Here is a 15,559-nt window from a genome sequence, read left to right as displayed (position 1 = left end):
ATGTTCCTAAAAAGCTAGGTTACGTCACGTATTTATGGGCGGAGCTTGTTATGCCGATCGTGTTGTTTTCGAGACCGAAGTTAATGGACTAATCTTTATTTTGAGTACAAAATTGGAATCAGCGTGTCTGATTTACCTAGTAAATACGATAGAAGTTGTTTGTGACAGTTATGGTTTAAAAAGCGATATACAACCGCTGTTGTTTAGCCATAAACCTACCCGTGTCTTTGTATAGGAAGACCTGAGGGTCGGGTGGCCCGACCCGGGCACCTCTGATCCGATGAGTCAAGACCAGACGAGCTAGCGTGCCAGCTCTATTCTTAGCTTCATAATGCGCCCTAATCGAAATGTTGTATATCTTTGCTATATCACAAGCTAGACTACTAGCTTGATGATTACACTTAAATAATAGCATGATGTTGAATCTCAGCAACTTCTCCATGGTGGCAATTAGTGCTAGCTTGGGAAAGTTTTTCACCAATTCAGCACTACTAAGCAACACTCTCGTCGCTTTCTCACTGCGGTTGCAAACCTCAATCACCACAGGCGAAGACAAAGTCAAGCCACCACGATTCTTAACTGTGATTAGGGAATTCGTTGCTTGGTTTACATCATAGTAAGTTGTTAACATCCACATGATGCTAGTGAAACAATCATTACACTTCAGCTTTGGTGACCTAGCCAGCTACATAGCCAGCTGTAAAATAATCATTCTGTCTCATTTTTGACTTAAGACATACAGTCAAACATGGATAACTCGAACTTCAAGGGACCGAGCGAAAGTGTTCGAATTATCAGAGCGTTCAAGTTATCAGAGCACACTCAGAAGTCCATGTATTTACTTATTTATTAGTAGTTACATGTACATATACAAACTATAATATAAATCAAAAGCACAAATGGCTTGTTTCAAATTAAATGCTTCTAATGTAAAGTTTAAAACATTTTTATCAAAAAGTATAGAGATTTTTCTATCACTTGAGATTGGTTTGTTGTTTGAGGTGACGTTATTGCCAGGACGTTTTTTAGATTGACATTGGCAAAACTTGATCGTTGTTGAAATGCTCAAAAGAAAAGACATCTTTTTCTTTTGAGCGTTTTACCCACGATCAATTTTGCCGATTTTTCTTGAAGTTTATGCAAAGATTACCTCACTTTACCTTGCTTCCGAAGGGCGATCGCTAATATAATCTCGCTAATATAAGCGGATGTTTGGTGTTTGTATCAAATTTTACAAAACCTTTAGAAAAGTCGTTGACAAAAATGTTTTGCCGATGGTGGTAATAACGACGCTTATGAATTATGAAAAGTTGAGGTTTATCTCTATGGCTTGGAATATAGTGATTTTCTAAAGCGATAACAACCGTTTCGGTCGCTGTTGGGAAAAAAACAGTTCGAGTTAACAGTGTTGAGTTCGAGTTATCTATAGCAATTCATCATTACGTGGGAACGAACCAAAGAAACCGTTCGAATTAACCATGTGTTCGAGCTATCCGTGGGCGAGTTATCCATGTTTCACTGTACTTGCATGCTCATCATATTTAGTCATGTTTAGTTCAGCAAGATATTAGTCTATTTACTATATAGCTGGGGGGCTGTATATAGCAACCATAGCATACCAGGTCATAGCAACCAATATCAAGAGGTTGTGATATTTATCTAGATATCTGTATTTATATCTAAAAATTATGCTGAATTTAAAAATCTAAACAGATTTAGCTGGTTGTCATAGAAATAGATGTGTATCTATAAGAAAATGTAGGCCTATTACTTAATTTTGCAGATATTAAAAACGACTTGGCAGTACCGCAAAATTGGGCACAGCCGTATTACCATCAACAAATACTTTAGAAAAGAAATAACAGTAACATATTGCACACCATCGGTCACTATACACTTCGGTCTTGTAAATTCAAATGATTATTCTTACAACTAAATCTTATAAAATCAAATAATTATTCTTACAAATAAATATTGTAATAATCTTATAAGAATCGTTAGAATAATTTCATTGTCATTCCGTTTACTTTCACTGGTTTGGACATCAGTTGGAATACCACAGTACTCATTATAAGTATCCAAAATGTCAGAGTCCAGTAGAATCGGCGAAAAAAATGAATACTGTTCTGCACTTCAACGTTAATTACAGAAACCTTCGGCAATTGACCAATGTGATAGATTGGTGAAATGTGCACGATTTTTTCGTGAAATGCGCACGACTTAATAGTTCTACTCTCTGTCGCACCGCCTTATCGGCGTTTCGTTGGCCGGTTTTAATATTGATTAAAATAGGCTTACCAAGTTTTTATTTCGTTTTAAGCCAAATTAATCTGTCTATTTATGTATAATCCAATCAGATGGGTTAGTTTTAAGATATTTCGGTAACCTTTCGAAGACTTGGTAACATATTTAAATAGGTTTATATGTGTTTCGTATCATTATTATACTTAAACGAATCTACACAAACATTGTTAAATTTGTTGAAGAGCTTTCGGTACAAGGGTTTGGTCACGGCCGTTAACGGATAATTCTTCGGGAGTTGTGTGCACATATGCATTTATCATAAATCTCCCAAACAATCGCTTTGCTCGTGTTTGGTCGTGGGACAAGGCTGACCAACATACTGTAAGACTCCCTGCTCAGTTACTAAACAAGGCTGACCAACATACTGTAATACTCCCTGCTCAGTTACTAAACAAGGCTGACCAGCATACGTAATACTCCCTATTCAGTTACTAAACAAAGCTGACCAACATACTGTAATACTCCTTGCTCAGTTACTAAACAAGACTGACCAACATACTGTAAGACTCCCTGCTCAGTTACTAAACAAGACTGACCAGCATACCGTAACACTCCCTACTCAGTTACTAAACAAGGCTGACCAACATACTGTAATACTCCCTACTCAGTTACTAAACAAGGCTGACCAGCATACTGTAACACTCCCTACTCAGTCACTAAACAAGACTGACCAACATACTGTAATACTCCCTACTCAGTTGCTAAACAAGACTGTCCAACATAGTGTAATACTCCCTGCTCAGTTGCTAAACAAGACTGTCCAACATAGTGTAATACTCCCTACTCAGTCACTAAACAAGACTGACCAACATACTGTAATACTCCCTACTCAGTTGCTAAACAAGACTGTCCAACATAGTGTAATACTCCCTGCTCAGTTGCTAAACAAGACTGTCCAACATAGTGTAATACTCCCTACTCAGTTGCTAAACAAAGCTAAAGCAGTAACATTACATATTCAAGTTGTAGATGGCAATGCGTGAGCTACAGATCATCCCACGACCAAACAGAGCGAAGCGATTGGTTGGGAGATTTATGATAAATGCACATGTGCACACAACTCCCGAAAATTATTTATCAACAATGAGACGAACCCTTGTATAAAAATTTCATCAACAAATTTAACCATCGTTTTGTAGAGTCGTTAAAGTATGATAACGATACAAAACACATACAAACCTATTTAAATATGTTACCAAGTCTTTGTACACTGTCGTTATTATCTTAAAACTTACCCATCTGATCGAATTATACACAAATAGACAGATTTATTTGGACGAAAATCGTTATTAAAACTTGCTAACCTCACTTTTATAAAAGTTAAGACCGGAAATTGAAACGCCGAGCGACAAAAAATAGAACGATTAAGTCGTGCGCATTTCACGAAAAAATAACGTGCACTTTTCACCAGTCTATAGCATTGTCGAATTGCCGAAGGTTTCTGTAATTAACGTAGGAGTACTGAAATCGTTTCATTTTTGCCGATTTCAAATTAACTGACATTTCAGACACATTTGAGTACTTTGGTATTCTAACTGATGTCCAACGCAGTGTAAGTAAAGGAAATGGCGATGATATTTTTTTCTAACGATTTTTATGAGATTACGATATTTACCGTAATTACTAAATTTGGATATTATTTTTGATACTTCTTGATATTGTTAGCTATGACTTTTTAAATGTAAACAAAATTGTTCATTGGTTTTCTATTATTGCTGTATTACTATATTAATAATATTGGTTATTCTAATAATATCAGTGCATTTTACTTCTAATATTGCATTTCTCCTATTGCAGGGGGAGAGATATAAACATATAATCTTTTCCTTTCATGATTGCTGTTTGTCATGACCAAACACTTTTTTAAATAGATTTTCTAAAAATCTATATAAATATCACTTCTTGAAAATTTTAGCTATGACGTTTTGAAATGTAAACAAAATTGTGCATTGGTTTTATATTATTACTATATTAATAATATTGGTTATTCTAATAATATCAGTGCATTTTACTTCTAATATTGGCCAATATTGCATTTCTCCTATTGCAGGAGGAGAGATATAAACATATAATCTTTTCTTTCATTATGGCTGTTTGTTGTATATAATAACACCCACACCCAGTACATTACAGCTACCATTGCAGTTATCCTATTGCACTGCAGTGCCATTTGACTGCTAATATTGCATTTCTCAACCATCAGTACCCTTTCTTTTTTCCAATATCACTTTGGTCGTGGCCTGTATGACAGTGGAATTTCTAGTAATATTGTCAAAAGTTTGCATGGCTTTTTAAGGTCTCTGGCGGAATAATTAATAACTCAATGTACTTTATTTGAATCCTGGCATATTCTCATGACATGTGTTATGTGATGCTAGGTAAACGCAAACAGTCGCAACTTGTTCCTGAGGAACCACACAGCTTCTCAGTTAGGAGAGAGAGAACACCGCCCGCTATGACCTCAGTCACTACCAAAGAGGAACTAGACTATGTTGCGCCTGCTCACACTGACCTTCAGCCGGAGAGAAGGGAAGCAATATGCGAGGTGAGTGGCGATTGGCAAACTTAATGTCAGTGGTAAATAGCCAAAATGACCTAATGAGTCTTACAGGACAGCAAGAGCTGAGTTTTATTATTGCTAGCTCCTGACAAGAACAGCACCTTCTTATAAATGCGTACTCGAGGAAAAAAAGTGGCTGCTCTCCTAATTGACAGTAATAGGCTTACTGATGTAAAGGTTGAAATCTGAAAACAGACAAACAGTCTAAGTCAAACACGTACCATCACTAACCATTCATCTATGCATCTCTTTTCTTTGGTTTCCTTTTAAGCAACTTACACTGTAAGGTCAGGTCATTCTTGTTCATAAAACCGAGTAAACCGAGTTCTCCAAGTAATACAATATTTGTATTACCAAATATTGTATTGAATGTGGGATATTCAAATACATGCATTGTATGGTCTATCTTTCCAATTTGGTTTGCTCTTACTTAAAGGTTGACTTGCAACAAAATTCACTTTACAGTTATTTGATATGAAAAGATTCACCATGTCTTACTCTGTTGTGTTGTAGGTGCCAAATATGTGGGAATGTGATTACAAGCTCTTAAAAGCTCAAAAACGAACAATTAATCGCAGCCACACGAGACCGCCGTAGTTTGGATTCTCTTTCCAAAATGGCTCAAGTGTGGCGTAGCTATGGTAGATGGTTTCTGTTTACACTTTCATGCAACCTTATTCGTCGAAATATTTTCACAAATATACTTCACGCATGCGATAAAACCATGTCTATTGCACTTGCGTGTCTGTTTTATCGTCATTGTAATGCTGTCACTTGCAGCAGTGATATCTTATAACTTACCGTAAAAATTCGTTTAATTCTTTAGCTTGAAGGAGTACATATCATTGTCTGATAATCATGACGAGCCTGTTGGTCACTTGTGATAATCGAAAAGTGCTGCAGAAATTATTTGCAAAGTATTGGGTCACATGATCAGATTATGACTTGCCGATTAGACCAAACCGAAACAAAACTGTAAAGTAGTGAGCATCTATATTTGATATGGGATCTTTTGTAAAACCCGAAGTGTTTGTCATAAACTAGTGCTACGATAAGTTTTGTATTAAGCTTTTTATTGGCCTTTCAATTCACGTGAGAACATCACGTGACAAGACAATAAATAAATTTCATGACTACGTTGGAGAAATATAGAGATTCCAATCTACGGCGGCTTTTCGTTTTTGAGCTTTTAAGAGCTTGTAATCACATTTCCATGTATTTTGCACCTACAACACAACAGAGTAAGACATGGTGAATCTTTTGATACCAAATAACTGTAATGTGAATTTTGTTGCAAGTCAACCTTTAATAGACTGAGATTTATAATGAGTTCTTCACACTGAAGCCTATTTTCATTGGTAATGTTGACTAGTGTTTCCATCTCCTGTACCATCCAGGTTTATGATGTGAATGAATATGTCTATTTGGAGTTGGCCTCCCTTGAAAGGGAGCAAAATGAGCTGGATAGACAAGCTGCAGCTCTTGAAGTTGAGTTACGCCAGGTTATGAAAGAAGGTCTGTGAGTTTGGCACTGTATCTTGCTCAGTTTAAATTACTTTACGGCGATGTTGCGCATGTTTGTGCTGAAAGTATGGTGAAGGTTTTTAGACAAGTCGAGGCGACCATATGGAGTAGGCAAATTTGCAACTTTTTTAATTTTTACATATTTGAACGCTTTTATTTTTTATATTGAAATCTCAGAGTTTCAAAGCCTTAGATGTGCAGCTAGAATCACTACAATGTCATTTCTAGAGACAGTTGTGATCACTGCAATGTTATTTCTAGAGACAGCTGGGATCACTGCAATGTCATTTTTAGAGGCAGCTGTGATCACTGCAATGTCATTTCTAGAGACAGCTGGGATCACTGCAATGTCATTTTTAGAGACAGCTGCGATCACTGCAATGTCATTTCTAGAGACAGCTGTGATAGCTGCGATCTCATTTTTAAGGAGCAAAGTTTTTTGAAGAATGGATAACTGGCCTACTTTACTTGATAAGATGTCAACCGACTCACTGTGTTTTACAAGATAATCTTAGTTGTCTTATCCATGTGTCAAAAACTTCTTTAAGAAAATTTGATAGTTTTGCCCTTATTTGTATCCATCACTAAAGTATAGAGTACGTAATTACTCAGCAACTAGCTTCATCGTAAATGTAAATAGAGAGACAGTACTATTGCCATTTTCTTTCAATTGGAAAAAATGTTGCTGTTCCTATGTTTGCTATTAATGTGTGTCAGCAGGAAAAAGCATGAGAGAGGATGAGCTGACGAAACAGTGGTTCCTTCTGGTCAACAAAAAAAATGCGCTTATTAGGAGACAGGAAGAACTCAACATACTGTATGTATTTATTGCCATTTTTTTTATGTAAGGCTTGTATAAGGTATTTCTCACTCATCGGACTACTTTTTTAAAATTGATGAGTTATTTCTAGTAACTTATCCTCATTGACAGGCAGTCCATAGTTCATAGTAGTGTTCTATTCCTTACAAACTCCTTGTAGTCAAAGACTTAGTAGCTGGAACTCAGCTGTTTCTAGTGTTCTATTCCTCACAAACTCTTTGTACTCAGGGAGTTAGTAGCTAAAACTCAGCTGTTTCTAGTGTTCTATTCCTCACAAACTCCTTGTACTCAAAAAGTTAGTAGCTGGAACTCAGCTGTTTCTAGTGTTCTATTCCTCACAAACTCTTTGTACTCAAAGAGTTAGTAGCTGGAACTCAGCTGTTTCTAGTGTTCTATTCCTCACAAACTCCTTGTACTCAAAGAGTTAGTAGCCGGAACTCAGCTGTTTCTAGTGTTCTATTTCTCACAAACTCCTTGTACTCAAAGAGTTAGTAACTGGAACTCAGCTGTTTCTAGTGTTCTATTCCTTACAGACTCCTTGTACTCAAAGACTTAGTAATAGTTTGTGATTAAGCAAGGGTTTTGGTGTTGGCACTCGAGGGGCTACACATGTGAACATGGTGGTAATTGTTTTGAGGCTCCATATGCTTTCTCTATTAATACCTACAGTATGCTGGAGACTTACTACTGCTCAAAGGTTTTGTCTGTTGAAGTTTGTTAAAAGCTTAGTTATCAGAAATATGGGCTTGTTTCCAGTAATTTTTGAAAGGAAAAAAATATGCTTGCCAATAACATAATTAGCTAATGAAATGCGAGAAAAAAGTGTTTTAAGCAAACACGAGCATGCTTGACTATTGCTGATGTGATCAGAAACATTTTATCGCATCAGTTCATTATATTAGCTTGTCCAACCATCATGGTCTGCATGAAGAGTTATTATCGTGTAGGTACATCATGGTCCGCAGGTAGAGTTGTTACCTTGTAGGTACATCCTGGTCTGCTGGTAGAGTTTCTACAGTGTAGGTACATCATGGTCTGCAAGTAGAGTTTTTACCGTGTAGGTACATCATGGTTTGCGGGTAGAGTTTCTACCGTGTAAGTACGTCACGGTGTGCAAGTAGAGTTTCTACCATGTAGGTAGATGAGAGATTGTAGGTTACTAAGGTAAGTTACAGTTTGTTGGCATATACTTCTAGCCACCTAGCTATGCTAGTAATTACTATTGTTTCAGAGAGAAGGAAGAGGATTTGACTAGAAGATATGACTTATTAAACAGAGAGCTGAGACAGATGCTATCTCTTCAAGGTTCTTTTCCTTTTTTTCCTATAATCTACTGTATGTTTCACATGAATCATAACTATGACACCCTACCCGGCATAAGGACATCATTTAATATTGCTTCATGGTCTGCAGGCAGAGTTCTTACTTTGCAGACCATGATGCAGGCCAGTTTCATCATTTAATATTGTTTCCTCATAGTTTATGAATCAATGAAAATTAGTGAATTGAGTAATAAAAATTAGTTATTTTCTTTTTGCAGTATAGCATGTAGCAGGGGTAAACAACTTCTGATGTATTGCATAAACTGTATTGAATGTGTTTAGACTGGGAGAAGAGTGCATATCAAAGGGAAAAGGAACAGGCGCTTCTGGAAGAGCTGGTTAATGTGGTGAACAAAAGGGATGAATTAGTTCTGGCCATCGATCAACAGAAGCTCAGGTATTCGACTTGTTAGCAGATGTAACCTGGCAGTCAGAGAGCAGAAAATGTAACCTGGCAGTCAGAGAGCAGACGATGTTGATATAGAAATACGCGTAGTAAACTATGTGTAGCCAGTGTGAATAGATGAGTTGATATTGTGAGTTCTGGTGTGCTTAGGCCTTGTGGATAGACAATGTAGGTTGATAGATAATGAGGGTAGAGAAATATATGTGGGTAGACAATGTTGGCTAATAGACAATGAAAGTAGGGAGAAAACTGGGTAGATAATGTGTTCAGGTAGACCATGTGTTCAGATAGACCATGTGTTCAGATAGACCATGTGTTCAGATGGACCATGTGTTCAGATAGACCATGTGTTGAGATAGACCATGTGTTCAGATAGACCATGTGTTTAGATAGACCATGTGTTTAGATAGACCATGTGTTTAGATAGACCATGTGTTCAGGTAGACAATGTGCTCAGATAGACCATATGTTTAGATAGACCATGTGTTCAGATGGACCATGTGTTCAGGTAGACCATGTGTTCAGATAGACCATGTGTTCAGATAGACCATGTGTTCAGATAGACCATGTGTTCAGATGGACCATGTGTTCAGATGGACCATGTGTTTAGATAGACCGTGTGTTCAGATGGACCATGTGTTCAGATAGACCATGAGTTTAAACTTTAGATAGTGAAATACTCCTGTCATAGTGGTGAAATACTCCGGTCATAGTAGTGAAATACTCTGGTCATAGTAGTGAAATACGCTGGTCATAGTAGTGAAATACTCTGGTCATAGTAGTGAAATACTCTGGTCATAGTAGTGAAATACTCTGATCATAGTAGTGAAATACTCTGGTCATAGTAGTGAAATACTCCGGTCATAGTAGTGAAATACGCTGGTCATAGTAGTGAAATACGCTGGTCATAGTAGTGAAATACTCTGGTCATAGTAGTGAAATACGCTGGTCATAGTAGTGAAATGCGCTGGTCATAGTAGTGAAATACGCTGGTCATAGTATTGAAATAATTGGTATAACACTCACGATTCTGTTTTTTCTGCTATTTTCGCCATACACGTGTATGTAGAGACCAAATCTTATAGCAAATTTGCATCATTTTTATAGAATATAGGAGTTGCCTACTCTCTACATTGTAATTGGTTAAAATTTAACCTCTCATATACACGCTTGTAGGTTTTCTTTGCAAATGCTAGGTTTTCAGCTTTAGTCGGAGCACAGGTAACTGAACCTTGTAGCGGAGGCACCCTGTGGCAACCCAGTAATCATGTTCAGATTGATCAAATGAACTGCCCTTGTTTGTCAAGATATATATTCATTCATAAGTATTTTCTCAACTGTATTACTTTCATACATTCAGACGAGTTTTGTTACCTTTCCTTTTTTGCCTCCAAGTTACTCACGTCGCTCGCACTCCAAGTTACTCACGTCGCTCGCACTCCAAGTTACTCACGTCGCTCGCACTCCAAGTTACTCATGTCGCTCGCTAGTTAAACTAGTTAAACTGTAAAAGGAAGTTATTATTGCTTTAGATTATTTCTTTGCACATTTTGCTATTAAATATTTACATCATCAATTTTATACCGAAGTTTCATTATTATTCGAAATGCATTTAATAACCGGCACTAGATTATAAAATCTATGATCGGGAAGAACTTGAGAATAAAGCTGAATGATGGAATGCTATGAAGCGAAGTTTATTCCTATAAGCAATTTGTTGTGTTTGCATTGGAAATGAGCGTTTTGATACTTTCTTACCATCAAAATCTAAGCTAGAATCTTTCTTCTCTTGAACCATGAGCAGAATTAAATATCACGCCGTATCTTCTGTCAATTCCACCTGTTTTAATTAAATGAAAATTTCACTCCGCTGTAGATTTTAGACTGGCTCTTTACATCAAATCCTTTCATGCCAGCCAAGCATTTCCTTTAAACTTCTTAGGAACTCATTCAGGTGAAAAACAAGCTCACTCTGGGTAACTTTATGGCTCTTTTTCCTTCCAATCAATTGCATTCTATTCACTCCGCTATTCAGTCTATATGAAGGTATTAACGAAAAACCTTTGATATTTTCTTCGACAGCCAAAGGCGGTTTTGCTACTTTTCAATGTTGGCTTTCATGAGTTCCTCGCACTTGTTCGCTTTCTTAACACGACTGCGTTAAAGACCACTATGTTAAAGACGGTCGGGCTCTTTGGTACTCTTGCGAGTAAAGCATATGCACCGAATAACATGGAATCATGAAGCAGGTTCTCTCGCGCTTCGACTTACCATTTACAATCAAATCACTTTGTATTGTTTCATGTATTCTTGTCAGACTGAAAGCACATTTTTGTTTGTTTCCTCCTTAAGCCAGGATTAAACTCACTCTATTCTAAGGTATTTTCCTTCTACACGCATTCTACTTCCATTTGCTGTTCAAATAATTGGCTTGAATTGCGTAACCGGCTCAAATGGAAAGCGTTTACCAACCTGCCTCAGTTTCCCTAAGCAAGAGAAATACTTGTCAGTAACACAGAAATACACGCAAACTTCTTCACTCGAGCTTCTAACGTCAATGTTGCTTTTCTAAAGGCCAGATGGTCCACTCTAACGAATTCTGTACGCACTAAGGCAATTCATTGAACAGTTTTGTTTAGCCATCACAGCGACTAGCAGCAGTTGGTTGATTGTATGAGAATTCTAGCATACTTGGTAGCATACCTGCTACAAGGGACAAAACTTTCCATTGAGAGAAAAATGCATATACAGGCATGTGTAATATTGTATATATATATATATATATATTTCTCAAAGTTGGTCGTCCGTCATTGTATATGTCTAGCTATAGTTATTAAATTCTTGGAATTAAAATTCCGCATTCTGATAGATTTGAACTCGCGGAGATTGCAACCACAAGATTGAGCTATACAGAACTTATAAATGTGTGGCACTTATCATATAGTGTACACCATACCATAGGCACATGGATACGGTGCAAAAGTGCATGCCCAATGTGCACTCTTGATTATTAACTAATATTACCTTTTGCATTTGTTGTGCTTTGAAATTGTTGAAAAACCGATTTTTGGCTACCATTAGGTCTACTTATTTTTTGTAATTCGTAATTTTTGAATGTGCCATTACAATTTCAAATGTGGGTTACACTTTTATTTCTGGTTTTTCATAAGGTTTGATTGCTAAATTGGTTAAGGGAAATATCTTTCACACAAACAATTGTATTATCATGAGTGGGAATAGCCTCTACATTCTCTCTCCATTCGGTCAGACAAAGTACCAGACAAAGACGGTCCGATATCTCATTTTTGCATTTGTACCGGTATCGCGAGGTACCAGTATTATCGTGTTCAAAGTTTTGATGGATAGCTTCTGCCGGAACAGTAACCTTTTTTATACACACACCCTTCTATACATGAACTGTTACTAATAATTCAACATATTCAGGATTTTTTTTTCTCAGTTCGTATTAATTGTATCATTACCAAATCATCTTTTAATGTAATCGTAGCAAAACAGATTTGATTTAGTTATTACTTGCTAATTATTTCACATTTAGCTTTAAACACTTTTATAGTTGTTTTATGTTGATTTTTAATTTATTTGATCACAAATTAATTTCCTCATAATATGAAGGTTGAAAGTTACAGTTGTTTGACAAAGTTTAAAAATCTTTACTGGTGTTTTTTAATGTGTTTAAACTGCACAAAACACTTTTCTCATGATATGAAGTTTGCAAGTTAGAATGGTAACTTGTTATATATTAAATAAAAATAAATTTTCTGTGCAGACTTATTACTCGGGCAACACCATGCATTCAACTAGTATCTATCTATATATATGTATGTATGTATGTATATATAGATATGTAAAATCAACTTTAAGTAAAAGTTACCAAAACGGTTAAAGCATTTTACTATTAAATAGTTTCGTGCATAGTAGGTGCACTCTTCAGGTAAATGAAATTTACCAGAAGAGTATTTGTATTTAACATATAACAACATTAACCATTCTAACTTTCAAACTTCGTATCATGAGAGAAGTATTTTGTGTAGTTGAAATAGTTTAAGTGAAAATGAAAACAACTGTAAAGGTTTTCAAACTTTGTCAGACAACTGTAACTTTCAAACTTCGTATCATGAGAGAAGTGTTTTGTGTAGTTGAAATAGTTTAAGTGAAAATAAAAACAGCTGTAAAGGTTTTCAAACTTTGTCAGACAACTGTAACTTTCAAACTTCGTATCATGAGGAAAATGTTTTGCGCAGGTCAAATAAATGAAATAAATAAACCAACAATAAAAGGGTTTAGATGCAAATGTGACATAATTATCAAGTAATAGCTAAATTAAATCGGTTTTGCTACGATTACAATGAAAGATGATTCGGTAATGATACAATTAATACAAACTGAGAAAACAAAATAAAAATCCTTAATATGTTGAATTAATTATAACAATTCTTGCATAGAAGTGTGCGTATATAAAAAAGGCGACTGCTCCACCAGACTCAATCCATCAAAACTTTGAGTACGACGATACTGGTAACTCTCGATACTGGTACAAATGTAAAGCTGAAATATCATACTGTCTTTGTCTGACCGAACGGAGGGAGAACGTCGAGGCTGTTCCAACGGAGATGATACAATTGTCCGCAGAGAAGAATTCATTTTGACCCCAGATATAGTTATTTAACCTTACAAAAATATTTCTTAATAGGGGCATCGTAACGTGTGGGCGCTAAAATAATTAGCGTGTGCATACTAAATACGAAATATGATAACGTCATTGATTTAGGTGCTTTTTGTAGCTCAGTGGTAGAGCGCCTCTATGAAAAATTTGTGGATGCATTCATCGTGAGTTCAAATCCATCAAAATGCGGAATTTTAAATTCTAAGATTTTAATAGCTATAGCTAGACGTATACAACGACGGACGACCAACTTTGAGAAATATATATATATACACATGCCTATATATACATTTTTTCTTAATAAAAGGTTAGTGCCAAGTATGCTAGATTTCTCATACAATCAACCAACTGCTGCTAGTTGCTGACATATATAAGTATTTAATTATGCTCTTTAGGAATAGTGTTTCACAGATTTGGCCATATGGCAGACCTGGAAATTGACTCGCTATTCCTTATTGGTCATTTCGTTGTCAGTTATTTTTAATGTCTTTGGAGTTTCAATAAATTTCAATGAAAACGGTAAGCTTGACTGTTTCAAAGTGTTTTTTGCACGGCATGAATAATGTAATGCGCCCTGTTTCGGGAGCCCTGTTTGGGGAGGGCTTTAAGCTTAGCAGACCCTACGGGTTAAATAAGGCTGACTTGAGACAATCGGAAATTAGCAAAACAAAAAATCTAAGAAAATATTTTTTGCTTTTAGAATATTTAAATTTTTTAATCAATTTTGTTAATAGATTTGTATTCAGCACAAAGCTTGAGCTTATCCGTGGAAGGTCAGATACCCATAAGATATGCAACTTTTGTCCAATAATTATTATTATATATGTTATTGTTGTTGTAATAATTAGTGATGTTGTATTGCAACATTGAATGATGCTGAGTATTCAATTGCCAATATTTCACACATCAACAGACTAGATTTTTATGATCTTTGTTGCTAGGTATCCATGCATATACTTTCTATGACATTCCGAATTCCATTGAAATTTTATGTAGAATAAAACAAAGATTAATAGGGTTTATAACCTAACTTGGCATGTATTAAATATGGTGTCACAGAATTGTACATTCTATGCGTCACTCTTGCTTTTTATTATAACATTTTATTATAATGCCGCATTCATTAGTCCTCCGGCTTGATAATCTCATGATATATGCAGCTGTATGTACTAACTTCGAGTACACAGTCATGTGGGGAGTTGTCTATTCCCTCGAATATCATTTTCTTGTTTCTGAGTTTTTTATACAATTGAAGGTAGTTTATTCCAGTTAATATCACGCATTAAGTCATTAATTGTTTTGATATGGTCTACTCGTTCATTCGATGAGGTTTGTCTTACAATGTCTGGTCTTCTTCAAGCTCTCCGCATAAAGTCTGATTGATGAAGATATAATTGTCATTTCAACTGTCCTGCTCCTCATATCGAGTGCATCTATCCCACAGCTGGCTGAACCATGAGAAATAAACACTCCAAGTCTGCGGTTGGGGCTTCGTCCTATCACCTAGCCTTTGGTTTATCAGTTTATCATTGCTATTCAGCCCCTCGTTTTATATTTTAGCAGGATATGCGCCATTAAATAACATTTGAGAAAAAATTATATTTCCTAAGTGAGACGAGGTGCGAATGATAAGTGTTACTTTATTTATCATAATCGCTTTTAATTTAATTTGCTTATTTGCATTTTGTTGTGCAATGAGAACAAAAATAATGTGAATAGTGATTAACAGACAGCGGTACAACATGGTTATTAGTATATGTCTCACTTCACCTTTATGAGACAGTGGTACAACATGGTTATTAGTATATGTCTCACTTCACCTTTATGAGACAGTGGTACAACATGGTTATTAGTATATGTCTCACTTCACCTTTATGAGACAGTGGTACAACATGGTTATTAGTATATGTCTCACTTCACTTTATAAAATACTTAAAAA

General features: G+C 36.0%; 1 protein-coding gene across 4 annotated transcripts in view; it reads left to right on the top strand.

Annotated features, from left to right (window-relative positions):
• The window catches only part of LOC137399711 (EH domain-binding protein 1-like), an 83,578-nt gene that overhangs the window by 61,771 nt on the left and 6,248 nt on the right, over positions 1 to 15,559 (top strand). For 3 of the 4 annotated variants that reach the window (XM_068085915.1, XM_068085913.1, XM_068085917.1), the window contains 5 exons: positions 4,683 to 4,849; positions 6,262 to 6,379; positions 7,106 to 7,205; positions 8,440 to 8,513; positions 8,813 to 8,927. In XM_068085915.1, coding sequence (XP_067942016.1) covers positions 4,683 to 4,849; positions 6,262 to 6,379; positions 7,106 to 7,205; positions 8,440 to 8,513; positions 8,813 to 8,927 — 574 coding nt within the window. The remainder of the gene's footprint in view (positions 1 to 4,682; positions 4,850 to 6,261; positions 6,380 to 7,105; positions 7,206 to 8,439; positions 8,514 to 8,812; positions 8,928 to 15,559) is intronic. The other variant, XM_068085914.1, reaches the window with a different exon arrangement.

The sequence above is a fragment of the Watersipora subatra genome, chromosome 7 (assembly GCF_963576615.1).
Source record: "Watersipora subatra chromosome 7, tzWatSuba1.1, whole genome shotgun sequence".
Lineage (NCBI taxonomy): Eukaryota > Metazoa > Bryozoa > Gymnolaemata > Cheilostomatida > Watersiporidae > Watersipora > Watersipora subatra.
The sequence above is the reverse complement of the archived record's forward strand: the minus strand, read 5'-3'. Positions and strand labels throughout refer to the sequence as shown.